General features: G+C 35.2%; 1 protein-coding gene across 2 annotated transcripts in view; it reads right to left on the reverse strand.

Moving 5' to 3' along the window:
- Positions 1–3,460: 3,460 nt before the first annotated feature.
- The window catches only part of LOC131591744 (ras-related protein Rap-1b), a 31,173-nt gene continuing 19,001 nt past the window's right edge, over positions 3,461–15,632 (reverse strand). For both annotated transcript variants that reach the window (XM_058862762.1, XM_058862763.1), the window contains 7 exons: positions 15,447–15,531; positions 14,084–14,152; positions 11,272–11,328; positions 10,013–10,153; positions 7,975–8,118; positions 6,132–6,247; positions 3,461–4,700 (listed from right to left, as the gene is read on the reverse strand). In XM_058862762.1, the coding sequence (XP_058718745.1) occupies positions 6,161–6,247; positions 7,975–8,118; positions 10,013–10,153; positions 11,272–11,328; positions 14,084–14,152; positions 15,447–15,503 (555 nt within the window). In that variant the 5' untranslated portion in view covers positions 15,504–15,531 and the 3' untranslated portion in view covers positions 3,461–4,700; positions 6,132–6,160. The remainder of the gene's footprint in view (positions 4,701–6,131; positions 6,248–7,974; positions 8,119–10,012; positions 10,154–11,271; positions 11,329–14,083; positions 14,153–15,446; positions 15,532–15,632) is intronic.

Consider the following 15,632-nt stretch of genomic DNA (forward strand, 5'->3'; position numbering starts at 1 on the left):
TAGGATTTCACTCAGTATTCAAGATTGCAGAAATGCCCCATGCCTCCAAGTTCATAGTAAACAAAAGACACAAATTAATTAGAAATGACAGTGGTTCTCAAATGAAGTTCACCCCAGTCACAACTTCAAAGAAAAAAGATCCTGGTGGTGGTAAACTTTCTTAAAACAATGATGCTGTAGTTTGTTGTTTGGCAGAACTAGGATCTCTTGAGACTGAAGTGAGTACGGTGGAACTGCAAAGACATTCTTTTATCCATTCACAAATCTCTCCCTAAAGAACAACTCTTTGAAAACAGGAAGTCACTCTCTGCTCTTGATGAGTCAAACTTCTGAAAAGAAAGGTTTTGGAGGTTATTTAAATGAACAAACAACCCCCCAAAAACCCCAAACACAGAAAACACAGCAAAATCCACATTTATATGTTGGTTGAAGCTCAGATATTGAAACACTGTGAACAAAATCATGACTATGAAACAACTTTGCTTGTCTTTTGTAGTTCAAGACTCAGAATGTAAAGTTTTCCCCAAATGGAACAATCATTCCAGAGTTTACTTTATAAAATGGAAAAGGTAGATAAGGTTTTAGAATTCTTCTTTGAAAGAAAAGCATAACATGCTCGATATTCAGAAATAAAAAACAATTTAATAACTATTGTACTCTAATGCTACCTTAGAGAACAACAACTGCATTTTGTTACATATTTAATCAACTTTTTATTTGTTTTTATTCTCCTCCCCACACACACAGGCAAAATAAAAGCAATAAATTGAAATATAACCTAATGCTGTTGGGACAGCAGTTTAAAACGGAACAAAAAGCTTTTTGTCTACACTTGGCTGAATCATCAGATTACAATTTAAAAAGTGCTACATAGCTGTACATAGACTGGTTTTGACCATTCATACCTAGTATAACTTTCTACTGTTGATATGTCTAAACTGAAGTCTATCTAGAATTAGTACAGTATTGTCATCAAACTTTTTCCCAACTAAGCTATTTTCAAAACTGGCAAAGATTAGAAAACTTGGGGAAAAAAATCATGATGTTTGATTCATTGTTGACAGCATTTTAAAAGAAGAAAAATTCTCATCTTTACTAGTTACACCTTTAAGAAAACTGCAATTCCACTTATGACATCTTAATCCAAATTTCAAACTCCTGCCATCTTTCATTTCTAGCATCACAGAATCAGTATGTCTTATGAAAGAACTGTAATATCTAACTTCACAATACTTTTCCAGAATTTAAGTCTCTTATGCAGGAGAGCAGTAGTAGTTTGAGCTTGCACTTAGTTCATTTGGACATCTTTAAACATCTTGCAATGTCTCAAAACAGTCTTCTAAGTTAGGCAAGTAACATTCATTTCACAGAATAATTTGAAAATGAAAAAGGATAAGGTAAGATATAAGAGAAATTTATATTGCAATGAGAGAGTCCTAATATGAAGAGTGCAATTACATGAAATAATACTTCTGTACTGCTTTTTCCATGGAAGGCTCGGACTTTAAATACTGACACATATATCAGTTTCAGATTGAAGAGGAAATAAAGCAGGGTGCACTGTAAGCATAAGCTAACTTTACAAGCAGTAATGTGTATTAACACTGAATTTGCAAAATGCCTGCATTACTTCTCAAAATGTGAGTTATGCATGTTTTCATCCAAAGCTTTAGAAGTATTCTGTTTCTCTACAAGTAGTGCAAGCGTGAATTTTCTTAAGCATTGGTACATAATAGAATTGTCTTGAAGACATGTAAAAGTTCATTGAAAAATCTCAGCAGACGGGATTCTTTTCTAGAATTGGTAACTGTTTATATAGTTTCAATTCCCATGGGGAACTGGGTGCTCACTTCCTCAGCTGGAACAGCTTTTTACACCACAATTATTTAGACATGAAGACATTTTATATGTTTTTCTTTACACTTCATCATTTCATTAGCAACATTTTGTAAAGCATCTTCCCTTTAACAACTGGGACACTGCTCCCTTGAAGCTTGCCTAAATTCTCAAGAATACTGGAGTTTAGGTGCTACCTGGGTTACAATGTGCTGGCTTTACACATCTGACATAAGTTCTAAATATAGGGGAGGGGGGAACGTATTTCCCTTCTTTAGCACATCTTTAGATGTTAAAGCCTAGAGATTCTGAAAACTTTACTTCCTTAAGAGTTCGATCCAACTGGATACCTCTAATACTGAGGAACAGAACCACCAAGAATGCTTCAGTACAGAGCTTTTCAGGAGAAAGCCTGATGTTCCCTGTCAATAGTATTCTTTGGCTGCATACCAAGACCAGACCAAGGCCCCTTCTCTGATGTTCTCAAAGAATTTCCTCTCTCTCCCACCCAATGCCATTTGTACAGCTGCCTGGAAAAGAAACACATTAAAAAGAGGAATAAAAGGACAGCTGGGATATATTGTTTCAAGACCTGAATAAGCAGAGGTTGGAAATGAAGGGAAGAAAAATTCTGATTAGCTTACCAAAGAAGGTAGGTACCTAGTGAAAAAAGAACTAGGGCATCTAGTGCTCCAGTGCTACTCTGGGGACTAAGCGGGATTGGGGATCACATTTTAGTTTCTAATGAGAAATGAAAAGGAATTTCAGTCTTAAATCTGGCTCTGCATAGTAGAAGTGTATTACCTCCATTAAACAATGGTGATGACTGATGAAAGTACCAGCAGGAAGGATCAGTCGGGCTCCTTAATTCACTTTGGGCAACACAAATGATCTCAAAGCTTACCAGTATTAGCTAACCTAATCTGACTGAATTTGCAGGAATGAATTAGAACAAGCTCTCTGATAATTCTCTGCCAAAGAAACAAGAGGTATCAAGTATTTGTAATTGTCACAATGTTTGTGACATCAATTTTCAGCAGCACAGCCAAGATTAGGAAATAAACTACAGTCCATGCATTCCGTTTCTCAGCCCAACACTATTAACATGTATTTCAAGTCTGCAAAATTCTACAGTCAATACTGCAAGAATGCTCTTCTGCAGATTTCCTTAAAACCAAACAAATAAAGTTTGGTTCTTGCAGAAATAATGCAGAAACATCATTCTCTCTCACAAGGTAATTTTTCTTTGCTTGACTAAGTAAATTCTAAAAATTAATTCTCCCTGGGAAGAAGGAAAGGAGCAGGCAACATATTTTCAAGTTTCCAAAACAGCCACTGATAGTGTAACCTTTGAAGACAGGTCTTTTTCTGTTAGACTTTTCCTTTTGTTAGAGCTTGGAATATTCCAAGTCCAGAAATAAATGGAATTTCATTCAGTCAGAAATTCATTCACACTAACACATGGGATACTATTGGAAGAAATATCTGTGACATGTATACGTCAGAAAACAAAGACATAGGGGTTCTTCTTCATCCTAAGATGTATGAATCTGCACTGTGTAAGAGATTTAAAAATCCATATTTACTAGCACTACTAAAACACAAAACATTCAAGTAGTATAACTGTAATGCAAGCCCTTGCATGGCAATCCAAATTTATTGAACTACTGATGCTAAGTCATACAAAATTGCACCACTTTAATTAAGGCTTTTAGTTTACATTTGGCCACCTCAAAGCAGTTGTAACATTAGGTTGGTCAATTTAAATACTGTGGCTCCCTGTTGGATATACACACAATCTTTACACCCAAACGTTAATGCATACAAAGCAACAAGGCATTGTTAAATAAATCAGCAAAAGTTAATTACTGCAACTTAGGCCCTGTGACCAATTACACATGATTAAAATTACTTCCCACATTCACATCCACAGTACTCTTCCACCATTTAACATCTCAACCAAAACGTTACACATGTAAAACAATCACTAACAGGCAAAAGTACTAAACCTGTATATTTGGTATTGCAAATACACTTATGCATGAGCAAGCAAGGGAATTCACAGTGAGAATCTACAGCTGCAGAAGCCCGGAAATGATTTACAAAAAATTGTTAAATCATTAAAAAATTGTTTTAAAATATACACTTCTTGTTGTAGACCCCCACTGTACACACAACTATAAACATTGTTCCCTATGTAAACAAGGAAAAGGAAACATACAATAAAAGGTTGAAAAGTCTGGACATTTCCTTCCCAACAGATATTAAAGGCCATGTCTTTAGTCAGACGTTATACTGAAAGGACTCTTAAAGACTAGGTCACTGTCTCCACAGGTTTTTCCTAAAATTAAAAAACTATATAGCCGTTGTGTTAATCAAAGCGCTTTTGTACAATACGATGATGATGATGATGATCCTGTATTTCTTTAAAAAAGTTACAATAAGCTACAAATACCGATGAAGCAAAGTTATCTGGAGTAGTCTATATAGGAGCTCTTTGGACTTTCTTTTATTATGCTAAAATAGTGGTGCTTTTAGGATTTACATTATTGTACTCTCCAATAGAAAGTGGGGATTGTTGAAGTATACAGTACACAGTTTTCATACATGTACAACATTGGTGGATGAATAATGTCTCTTATCAGTAATACTGGATGTAGGCTCTGGTTTTACCAGTTGCATACACAGAATATTTAGAAGTAAAAATCTCTCATGACACTGGAAAGTGATAGAATGTGCAAACTGATGTAGCTTTCATCCATTTCTTAAAGGGGTACCACCACAGGAAAGTCCATTTAAGATGTTGGTAGGTTTAATAAAGTTGGAATGCTGGCACTGTTGAATTGGGCAACAGTTCTTCAGACCTGTAACAACAAAACAAGGGATTAATATTAGTAACCACTATTTGTCCTTGCTCTTTACTTAAAACAGCTACAGCAGGAACTAGCAAAGTTCTTGACAAACAGAAAACAGCCTTAACACTTCTCTAATAATACACTTCCTACTGTACACATACAAATAACAGACTATCTCAGTTACTATCCTAACTGGATGAGGACTACATAGAGGAATCCAGGCTGCACTGTGGAAGTAATGTTTGATTGATGAAACTAGTTTTTGCTTACAGCATGACAGTTCCCATGGCTTTAAAAAGAAACACAATTGAAGGATCAAAGCTCCTGAATCAAAAGTTCTGTTAAGGAAATGGAGCAACCACTTCTGCCACCCTCAGCTAATGCTTTTGGAACCATCTTAGTTTTACTTTTAACTAAATTGTTCAAAATGAGGAGGTTTTAACACACCAAAAACAGAATCACATATGGTACTACCTGGTTATTAATAAAAGCCTAGGATTTCTGGCAGTGCGATGTCCTACTAGGATCCTTCAGTACATCCAATAGGTCTACTGGATGACAAAGCAATGCATCACAGTACTGAAGTAAATGCACCATTGTATGTTCATGAACACTGAAGGAAAGGGAGGTAACAGGCAACTTCCATGATGTCAGGTCTATTAAGAAAGACCTCTGCCCATACTAAGGCTTGGAGATGGAAAGAGGAAAACAGCTTGCCCAGAAACCCCCAAAAATTTTGCAGAAAAAAATCCATGCCTCCTGACTAACTTCCAAAAAGTTAGTTGGTAAGTTGCTTAAAGAGCAGGCTGGAGCTTGCTTTATCCTTCAGCACCATTCTTTGTGCACATACTAAGTCTTGTAGAAATTTAGCCAACTGCAAACGAGATATTGATCTAGCAACCAACAGCTTCAGGTCAAGTATTTGTCTGTTATAATGACTACTTCACCTTTCTCGTCCAAACATATGAATTACAATTTAGCCTCCAAAATACCAGTCTCAAGAAAGGAAGCTAAATTCCTATGACATCACACAAGCATATGCAGGAGTTCAAAGAAGAGACACCAGCATGCAAACTACAGTATTGCACTGTGTGCATTCCAGATAACTGAGCTCTTGCACTATATTCTATCAGGCTTTAAATGAGAAAAGTGTTTCCAAAAGCTTTGTAGTATCAGAGGAAACACTGTTAATTTGAGCTCTACCAACACCTTGAAACTTGAAAAAAAAAAAACCCAGACTAGTGTGAACAGTGTACCTTGCATATATTTGTAGTTCTGACTTTGAAATGCCAAAATAAAGACCATTTCTATGATAATGTAAATCAATAATTTTCAATGCTGTTCTGCATGAACAGCTACCACAGCTGTTTTGGGTGTTTTTAGTTGTTGTTTTGTTTGTTTTGAATGGCCATAATGCACAAAAGAATTTAAAACATTTACCTGGCTCAGAGCTACAGTACAGCTATGCATTAAAGTAGCTGACATGATGACTTTTTGCGTGCTTTTCCAGGCACTGGAGTTTTTCTGTTAATTTGTCGCACAAGGTCATAAAAGATCTGAAAAGATAGAATCAGTTGATTATGAATATTAGGAGGCTTCTCTTATAACCTTAAGCTTTGAATCCTCACACATAATGCACTCACATACTTAAGAACCCCTGAAAATATTTAGTTACCACAAAGCTATAAAGTTAAATTGTATACTTAGTTTTCTCCTTGCTTAAGATAACTGTGTGCCAAGGGTTCTACAGTTTCAATGAAGCAAATTGGAAAGGCATCTATGACCCACAGCTATTTAATCTCTGGGTCAAACTCATCTGAACTCACATGAAAAATGCCACAGTGATCAACTACTCTATGGTATTACTTTGCAGTTTAGCAGTAAGGTCAAGAAACAGGTCACAGCTTTCTTCTAACTCAAATCACTCTTAAGATATTCTTTTAAAGAAAATTCTAGTAAGTTTTAACTACACATTTTTCATGGTAATTCACATATAGTACATATTCAATAACAGTCTCTTGTATTCAAATGAGATCATGCTTTTCCAGATACTTAAAAAATACTAAAGTCTAAAGAACTAATTCCACCTCTCTAGACCTACAGCATGACAGAAGCATAAAATTTCCTAGAAAAGTAACTCATTTATGGGACTCTCACACTTTAAGTCTTCTAGAATTCTAATAAGAACGTGATTTTTTTGAAAGGCTAATTTAAAACAAATCAACATACAACATTTCAACAGCATTTGTTTAATTCGTAATTGACACTGCTCCAATTACTCCTGCATCTTGCAAACTAAGGAAGCCCTCATGCTAAAGCCATCCTGGCACTTTTCTAAGCACTGGCTGCAAAGCAGCAAATATTCCAACAAGGGCTTACAGTATTTGTGGGAAGTTGTAGCTTATTGAACATATGACTTTTATACAGTTACAGTGATTAATTTGAATTTTTAAAAAAGTCAATGGCTTCCAGAAATTCCCAACACATTACTTCTTTTAAAAATCAGCTGTGTTAAAACGACCATACTGTTTTGATTACTTGCAAGTCTTGCACAGAGGCCCTTTCAACTTGACTGATGCTGCCAACAATGTTTTCCAGATGACCTAATGAACTGTAGAATTTATCATAAAATTCAAGCTGTTCCAGAAATGTAAATACTAATGCAGCTTCTTTTTTTCTAAAATTTTTGTATCTCTTTCTTTATGCTGGCACCCCCCACTGGATAAAAAGGCATGCATTATGGCAAATCCCCAAAATGCATACATTTGATTAATTGTCTAGCTCCTGTCAAATAAACAAGTAGATATATAGTAAAGAGGCTTTTACATCCCTTTTACTTTACAGCGCAGCTAATTTTAACAAAACATTTAATAGGTTTTGTACTTACAATCTCAAATAGTGTTAACACCAAATAAATCAAATCGTTTTAGTGGCTTAACTCCCTTAAAGGTCTTTAAAAAAAAAAGACTAACAGTGCAATCTCAATTGATAGAGCTTGTATCAACTAAGGAATGGAACATGAGAGAAATATTCATCCCAAATTCATAAAAATATAATTTGAAAATTACACTACAATGAGTATAATTTGAAAAAATCCCTTGTCAAAGCTAAATACACCCCTTAAAATCAACATCTCATAACAGCAGGGTACAGTTTTGTCCATTATAGTGAATATTATTCATGATTTTGTTAGTTTTTCCTTGACAAACAGTAAATGGTTAACAGTACAGGGTCCCACTCTTCTACCCTGACACCTCTCCCCAGCACAGGTAAAATGCCTTACCTCATTAACATTTATCTTTGATTTTGCAGAAGACTCTAAGAATGCACAGTTATTCCATTGCCTTGCTAGGTTCTGACCTTGTTCCTTTCCCACGACTCTTTCATCTTCCAAGTCACACTTATTGCCAACCAGAATCATAGGCACCTAAAAAAGCATTCAGTGGCAGCAAAGAAACAATTAAAATTTTATAATGGCACAATGTAAATACACACTTAAAAGCCATCTGATTCTTTAGAGGATCCTGATTTTAATAATCAAGCTCTGGTATAACTGAAACTTAAGTTTACAGCCGTGTGATATTTCAATCTTCAAATGAAAATGACTGCATTTTGGTTGGCTTTTGGCAGGGCAATAGTGGGAATGGTTTGAGGATTCAGTACACTGCCAATTGAGCAAACTACATGGGTTTTTTTTGAGGACTTAATGAAATTTCATTTCATTTTTAGATGTCTGAGGCATCAAGAAGTCTACTGAAGAATTTACCATATGACTCTTACAAATTCCAAAATCCTGGAAACAGTGTCCTCAGCATTATTCCTCAGCATATCACACAATTCTTATTAGGAAGCTACAGAACACAGAGAAAAGAAACATGCTACCTTACCAGCATTCCCAACTACAGAAAATGCTGAATTGACCTTTGTAGCACAAAAGCACCATCATATAGTTTTTTCCCCCTTCCTTTCTTTTACTGATTTAGGGACATAGCTGAAGTTCTCACAGGTTCAAGTGCTGAAATAAGGTTTATAGTATTTTGACCATTTTATTGACCAAGAAAACAAGTCATGCCTAAGCTTTGGCATAAGAAAAGCTTTTTCTGTGAATTCTGACAGAAACTAAATTCGCAACTTGAAGCTTATTATCTTTCTACTGATATTGTGGATATTTTCAAGACTGAGGGATGTCTTCTGAAAAACACAATTCTAAGCAAATACCTCCAAAATTATACTAATCAGCATAAATATAACATACAAAGTAAGATTTTAAATATCATCACATTTATCTTGATTTTATTGTACAAAACTAATTAAATGGTAAACAAGACTATTACTTCGTAAGTTGTAGATGAAAAAGGTCCATGCAACTAAAAATATTGACCTTTTGAGATAAATTTGTGATAATGGGTAATAAATTGCTTCAAGAAGAAATCTGCTGAACATAGGCAAGACCTGCAAGTGCTTATGGTCAAGGAAGTGCAAGATGGTTTGTATTAAAAAAGTCTTAGAGGATGCTTCCCTGAAACTGAAATGGTTTATATATTCTGTGTCTGCTGACAGCACAAGCATATGGAGATACATACAGTAAGGAATATATTAAAGTTATTGAAGTTTGCATAAACACAGTTTAAATGAGATGATCACACTTGAAATGTGTTCATTGCTTTTTTTTATTCTTCAAGAAGGTAGTTTTTCTGCCTGAAGGCTACAAGGTGTTTCTGTTAAAAACACTCTTACTGCTGTTTTCACATTTGAAATACTTCTTTCCTTTATTAGGGGACCAAGCATTCACTTCCTCTGCTGTAAGGATCTTTTCATCATTTATAAAATATAATGTTTTAGCCTCACTTTATAGCTTTAACAATGCTAAGAGATGCATAATAGAAATTGTGTGGAAATAGGATGACAGAACTTAACTGTGAGAAGACAGACAAAACATAAAAGCTACATCACATGCAAGTTTAAGGGTTACAACTTAAAGTTTTATGCTTTTAAAATACTGTAAACAGTAAGGATATTGAGCAGATGACTTCACTGATAGTAATTAAGGCAATAATAGGTGTTTTAGAAATGTTTGCTGCAGTCTAATGAATAAAGTTATACCCAGTTTCAATTAAGGTATTTTAAAGAGATTAAACAATACTCCATATAACACATGACAAGTTACATAACTCCCATTAACCTTGAGAGTTGCATTTCTGTACTATGCATCTACTGGTTCTTACATCTTAGCTTAAAACTTGGAAACCACCTGAGTACAGTGTGTACACTGCAACATGCTAATGAAAACTTTAAGTATTAAGAATTTTTAGAGGTCTTACATCATCAGTGTCTTTGACTCGAAGAATCTGTTCTCTTAGATCCTGTAAATCATTAAATGTGGACTGAGCTGTGATGGAATATACTAATGCAAAACCTTGTCCATTTTTCATGTACAGATCTCTCATTGCTGTAAACTGTTCCTGTAATTTAAAAAAAGATAGAGATGTTGCATTCAATTTGCATTTTACTTGCACAAACTGCTATAAACTTTGTGTCCAGTTTAGGGAAATTAGAGTAATTTCACTGGAGACAAGTACAGTAGAAGGTACACTGTAAGCTGTAGATTACAGAAGCTAAACTCTTCCTGAATCTCTCCTAGCACACCAACGTTTTCTCCATATCCTGATGGTTCCTTAAAATGGATCATAAAGTAAATGCATACCTTTTCACACCCAATTTTGTAGTCTACACCATTTCCTGTACTTAATTTTTTTTTTTTTTTTAATTTAATTGCAGGGAGATAGACTAGAGGATGGAGGCAGCTCAATAGACTTGTCACATTTCCATGACTTCAGTGACAACTAAGATATTGCAGGTATCATATCATATAACATCAACAAGTGCACTTGTTGGTGCTCTCTCACCAGCACAACTGTAGAATGGCATGTGCCTCTTTCACACTGGTGACTAGGCTATCTGGTGCTTGATCAATCACTCCCTGTCCCTTGCTGTATGTCAGATGAAAAGGGCAACTTATTTCTAGAAAACAGCCACTCCATCTTACTGTATATTTACAGAGTATTACTCTAATAGGGAATTTAAATGAGTTATTATTGGACCAGATTACTGCCACACTTCAGAGAACACATGTTAAAACTCCAAGAGTCTTGAGCTTAAACTCACTGGAATCAAAGGAAATTACTGGTTTCACTAATTTTAGAACTAGTCAGAGAAAAACCTAACCAGTATGTAAAGGGTCAGCATAACCCTTGTGCTTTGAGCTCCTATAAGCTGATGGAAGCAATACTATTTTTATCCCAATGTCACAGTACATCTCACACACAAAAGAAAAAGGACATCAGAAGAAAGCACATATTCTCTACAGCAACAGAAATCAAATCTCAGTGGCCAGTAGGTCCTACTTTTTTTCTGGGCAACAAACTTAAATCAAGAGCACAATCTTTTTAAATGTTCTATTTCTTTCTTCTGTTACAGAATATAAGCTCATGGGAAACATGCAATTATTTTCTGCTGCAATACTTAAGATTTTTTTAAATACGCTGTATATTAGTATTTAGGAAAGTTGTTTTTTACATACCGTTCCTGCAGTATCTAAGATTTCAAGCATACACTGTTGTGCATCTACTTCAACTTGCTGTCAAGAGAGAAAGATGTGGTTAGAATTTTTCCCCTTGCAACTCTCCCCTCCAAAGACATCAGAAGTTGTGTGATTTTTAATAAGTAAATTCATAATGCATAAAGCAACATAATGGCTTAAGAAGATTGTATGAATATACACTTTGAAAACAGCAGGAAGAAGCCTCTCAAAGAGCCCCAGTGACATTTTCAAATGCAGTGTCAGCAGCCAAGTACCGCTTTGCAAAGTGATTAGGGATTTTTGATTATTTAAAAGGAGGCTGCTAAATTTGTAATGATGGTTATCAGCAACTAGCACAACTAATTTCAACTTGTTTCAGGGATCATCACATATTGAAAGAAAAGTACAAGTGAAAGCCAGAAAACTGGACTGGCATGCTCAGGCTCATTTAAAAGTAATTTACATCTACAAGAGAGTAAGTAGTACACAGCAAACAATTAAACAGCCACCACTAAAAGTAGTGTCCCCAAAACAAGCCTTTAGGAACACTAATTAGAAAATTGACCCAGTTGAGAAAAGTTTGCAAAAAATGGAAGGTTTAAGAAGACAGAACAATTTCTGTATTCATTCCAGAGTTCCTCTATCTAGTGGAAATACCTCAAAGAAATGGCCCGGAGGGCAGCATAGGACATGGAAGCGCTCTCAAGCTGTTTCAAATGTGGCACTACCCACATTTAATATTTTTTTTTTTTCTTTCAAGCTATTGGTAAACTTCCTTTTCCATTTGCATGTAAAATTCCTAGTTGACAGATTACCTCTTCTCCATTTATGCACTGTCACTAGTTTAATTTGCAGCTGTTCTTCTGTAACTAGGTTTGAGATGGGGACAGGGAAGGGGAATATTTCCCCTCCTCTCACACCTTCCCCACGTTCCCTATGGATTGTGATTCCTTAAAAATAAGGACTATTTTAACAGGTATTGTTGCTGAAGTTATTCAGCTAATTAAGCAGCATTTATTCACTTTACGAAGAAATATTTGGGGAGTAAACCAATGCATAAAGTTTCAAGACTTCAAGCTCAATTATTTAGACGAACCAGTCACATCCTCTCAACTTTAAATATTATAAAATCACATTTAACATAAATAACATGGAATTTCTACTGCCAAACCAATACGGTTTGAAATCAAGAAGCAAGTCCAAATTGTAACTAACAGTGAGAAGGTGAAAATGACTACATAAAGTGCTGTCGAGACTTTAGCAAGACTTGAACAATCTGGCTGATTTGAAAAGAAGGATACCCAGAGTTATTACTAGTTATTTCAGGAACAAACCTGAAAGGAATATTATAAATCTTTATTAGCAGCAACAAAAAAAAGATGCAGTTAGCAAATGGCAAAATTTCTTAAGATGGCATTACTTTTTTAGGCTCCATGGAAACAACCTTTGGAAAAATTCACCCAGCAAACATCATGATTCTACTATCACCTAAAGAATGTAAATATATAACAAAGGAAACACTTCACTTTAGATCAGCCTGTGAATGTTTTTTGGTGTCATTTACTGGGTAAATTACTCCATATACTGGAGTATATACTGGTAATTTACATTACCCAGCAAAGTCCTGCACCAAACACTGAGATATGGTCAAAAATTCCTGCTTCAGTAATACAGAAAAAGTGTCAACATAGAACTTGGTTCTGCTATTGTGTCTTTAATAAGAGTTCTAGCTTTGGAAGCCCACATACTTAAGACAGACTTGGGTTTTTCCAACATACAGTTTATATGAGGTCAAAGAAAAGAGGTATGAAATTATTATTTTGCTCTCACTAATTCCTCTTCTGTTCAGAAGAGATTCTGGTGACTGTAGGCTGCAACAGTTCTTAATGCACCACCTTTGTTCCAATACAAATGTAGCTCAGTGATGAAAGAGGAGGTCTTGCAGTTTGCCCATTCCCAGCTAGGGTTTGTGCATCTTGCCTCCCTTGTATAGACACCAACATTTTTGTGGCCACATGATGAGCAATATCAGAGTATCAATGCATATGAAAAGAAGAGTAATTCAGCTAAAACAGACAGATTAGGAAACTAACACAGCCAAAAACTTTTCCCTTGCACCAAATGGTTAATGGTAGCAGTTTGGATATAAACTACCTTAGTCTGGAATTTAATTGTGGTCTCAGGTAAAACTGAAGAGTAAGCAATATGGAGATTCAAGATGATGAAGCAGAATCAGACCTTTCAGCCTGTCATGCTGAAGACAGGAAGAGAGAAACTAACAGGCCACTTGATATAAGTGCTTGTTCAATTATGACAGGTTTGTGTTAACTTATTAATAAAACAACAACCCATCTAATGGAAGCATATCTAGCTATCATTTAAATTGTTATGAGTACAGTATGATAGATGCCTTCAGTATTCTAAGGGTGTGAAGTTGTTTTTAGCTATTTTTCCAGTAGCAAAGCAGCTTAATACCTCCAAGTCCAAATCTACATGCAAATATTAACACACAAACTAATAATAAATATTATAAAATTGAGAAGTTGGAATGTTTTTTGTATTTTTTGTTTCAATCTATGTTTCCAACTCTGACTATGAAATAACGATTTTTTACTGATTAGCCAGCAAGGTATTATGCTTAAATGTTAAAAAGCTAGTCTTGAATTATTCCTTTTAAACAAACCTTAAGAGAACATTTATATTTCAAAATTGTTATCTGGTTTAATATGGCATTTTCAAGCAGTGACTCAAATATTTAACATGTACTATAGCTTTAAATTTCTGTAACACTAGGGAGGTCTTTTGTAGGTACCTTTCTGTAGGAGTCTTCTATCGTAGGATCGTATTTTTCAACAAATATTCCTTGAACAAACTGTACAGTCTGCAACACAAAAGACTTGTAAGATTCTCTTGCATAGCAATATTTTGAAAATCTTGTACACAAATCACTGTTCTAGGTATATACTCTGTTATCCATAACATTTTTAAAGCAAATCAAATGATTATCATAACTATAATTTTAAAAAACAATGGAAAGTTAGATGTGCATGCCTATTTAACTACTTAACAGTTAGATGAAGCAATGCTACACTTTCCTTTATCCCCTGTCACATGGAGGGTAAGAATTAAAGCACACATCAATTTAAAGTCTGCTTAACTCTTAGAATCAGTATTAGCTTCTAGATGACCAGAATATTATACAGCTGCACAGCTTTTACATTTATATTTAGAACTACTTCATCTTCTGCTACTTATCTGCCAGCATAGGAACTAGTCAAAAAACAACTGCCAGCTTTTACTAGTCTTAACTACACCCAGTAGGGTGTTCCTGTGTACCTAGCACAAAGGACATTTTTAGCACAAGCCAAATGGAATTTAAGATTCAATGGCCAAGTCAGAGTAGGCACATTCAAATCTAGAAATGCTGCAGTAAGATAAAGAATTCAGAGGTGAATGAAAATGTTCTTTCACAAGCTAATATGATTTGTCATTTAAGTTTTTCTTTCTTTATGAACTGCTGCATAAGAGAATAGATCTTATTCAAGGGAGTGTGCAAGTTCTGGAGCTTTATGGTAAGGTGCACAATTAAATGGAAAGATGCAAAGTTCTTCGGTGGGCTGAGAACATCATATTTTGTGAACTTTTTCAATTCTAGTCTAGGTCAGACTAAACCATTCTGTAATCATTTAATTGTAAATAAAAGAGCTCATGCATTTTAATCATCTACCTGCCACAGCTATATACCTACTCTCAGAGAAATGATGCAGCAAACACATTAAACTTCCCACCAACATGCAAATCTGTATTTCTATCTGCATAAGAGTATTAGCAATAAAGAAAGACACTGCTGTCAAACATTAAGCAAACAGCACCCCGAAGACCTTTCTAGAGACAGGACTTAAGAGGCAAGCTAGTTCACATTCTTTGAGAGATTCACAAAGGAGCTTGATTTCCCACAGACTGATAGCACCCATACAAAAACAGCAGTATGTGAGAATGCAGATGCACCCAGTAAAGGATCTGTTTACTAGCCATGATGCCTCATTGGGCATTACTAACACTTATATTTATTTGTGCACACTTACATAAAGAAATATACTTCAGCAGAAAGTGTATTAGAGAAAAAAAAATACAACAAGCCTAAAAAAACCATACTTGAACTGCCTCATACTTACCAGAGCAGACTTTCCAACACCTCCAGAACCAAGAACCACTAGCTTGTATTCACGCATGATGCAAGAGATAAATCACCCTCAATATCTAAAACACACAAAATACAAGTCTGATTAAAATTTGATCTAGATGCAGGAAGTACAATAATGACACCGCAATCCAGTTCATGAAGCAGGGTTTGGTAAGAA

This window comes from Poecile atricapillus, chromosome W, assembly GCF_030490865.1.
Source record: "Poecile atricapillus isolate bPoeAtr1 chromosome W, bPoeAtr1.hap1, whole genome shotgun sequence".
Lineage (NCBI taxonomy): Eukaryota > Metazoa > Chordata > Aves > Passeriformes > Paridae > Poecile > Poecile atricapillus.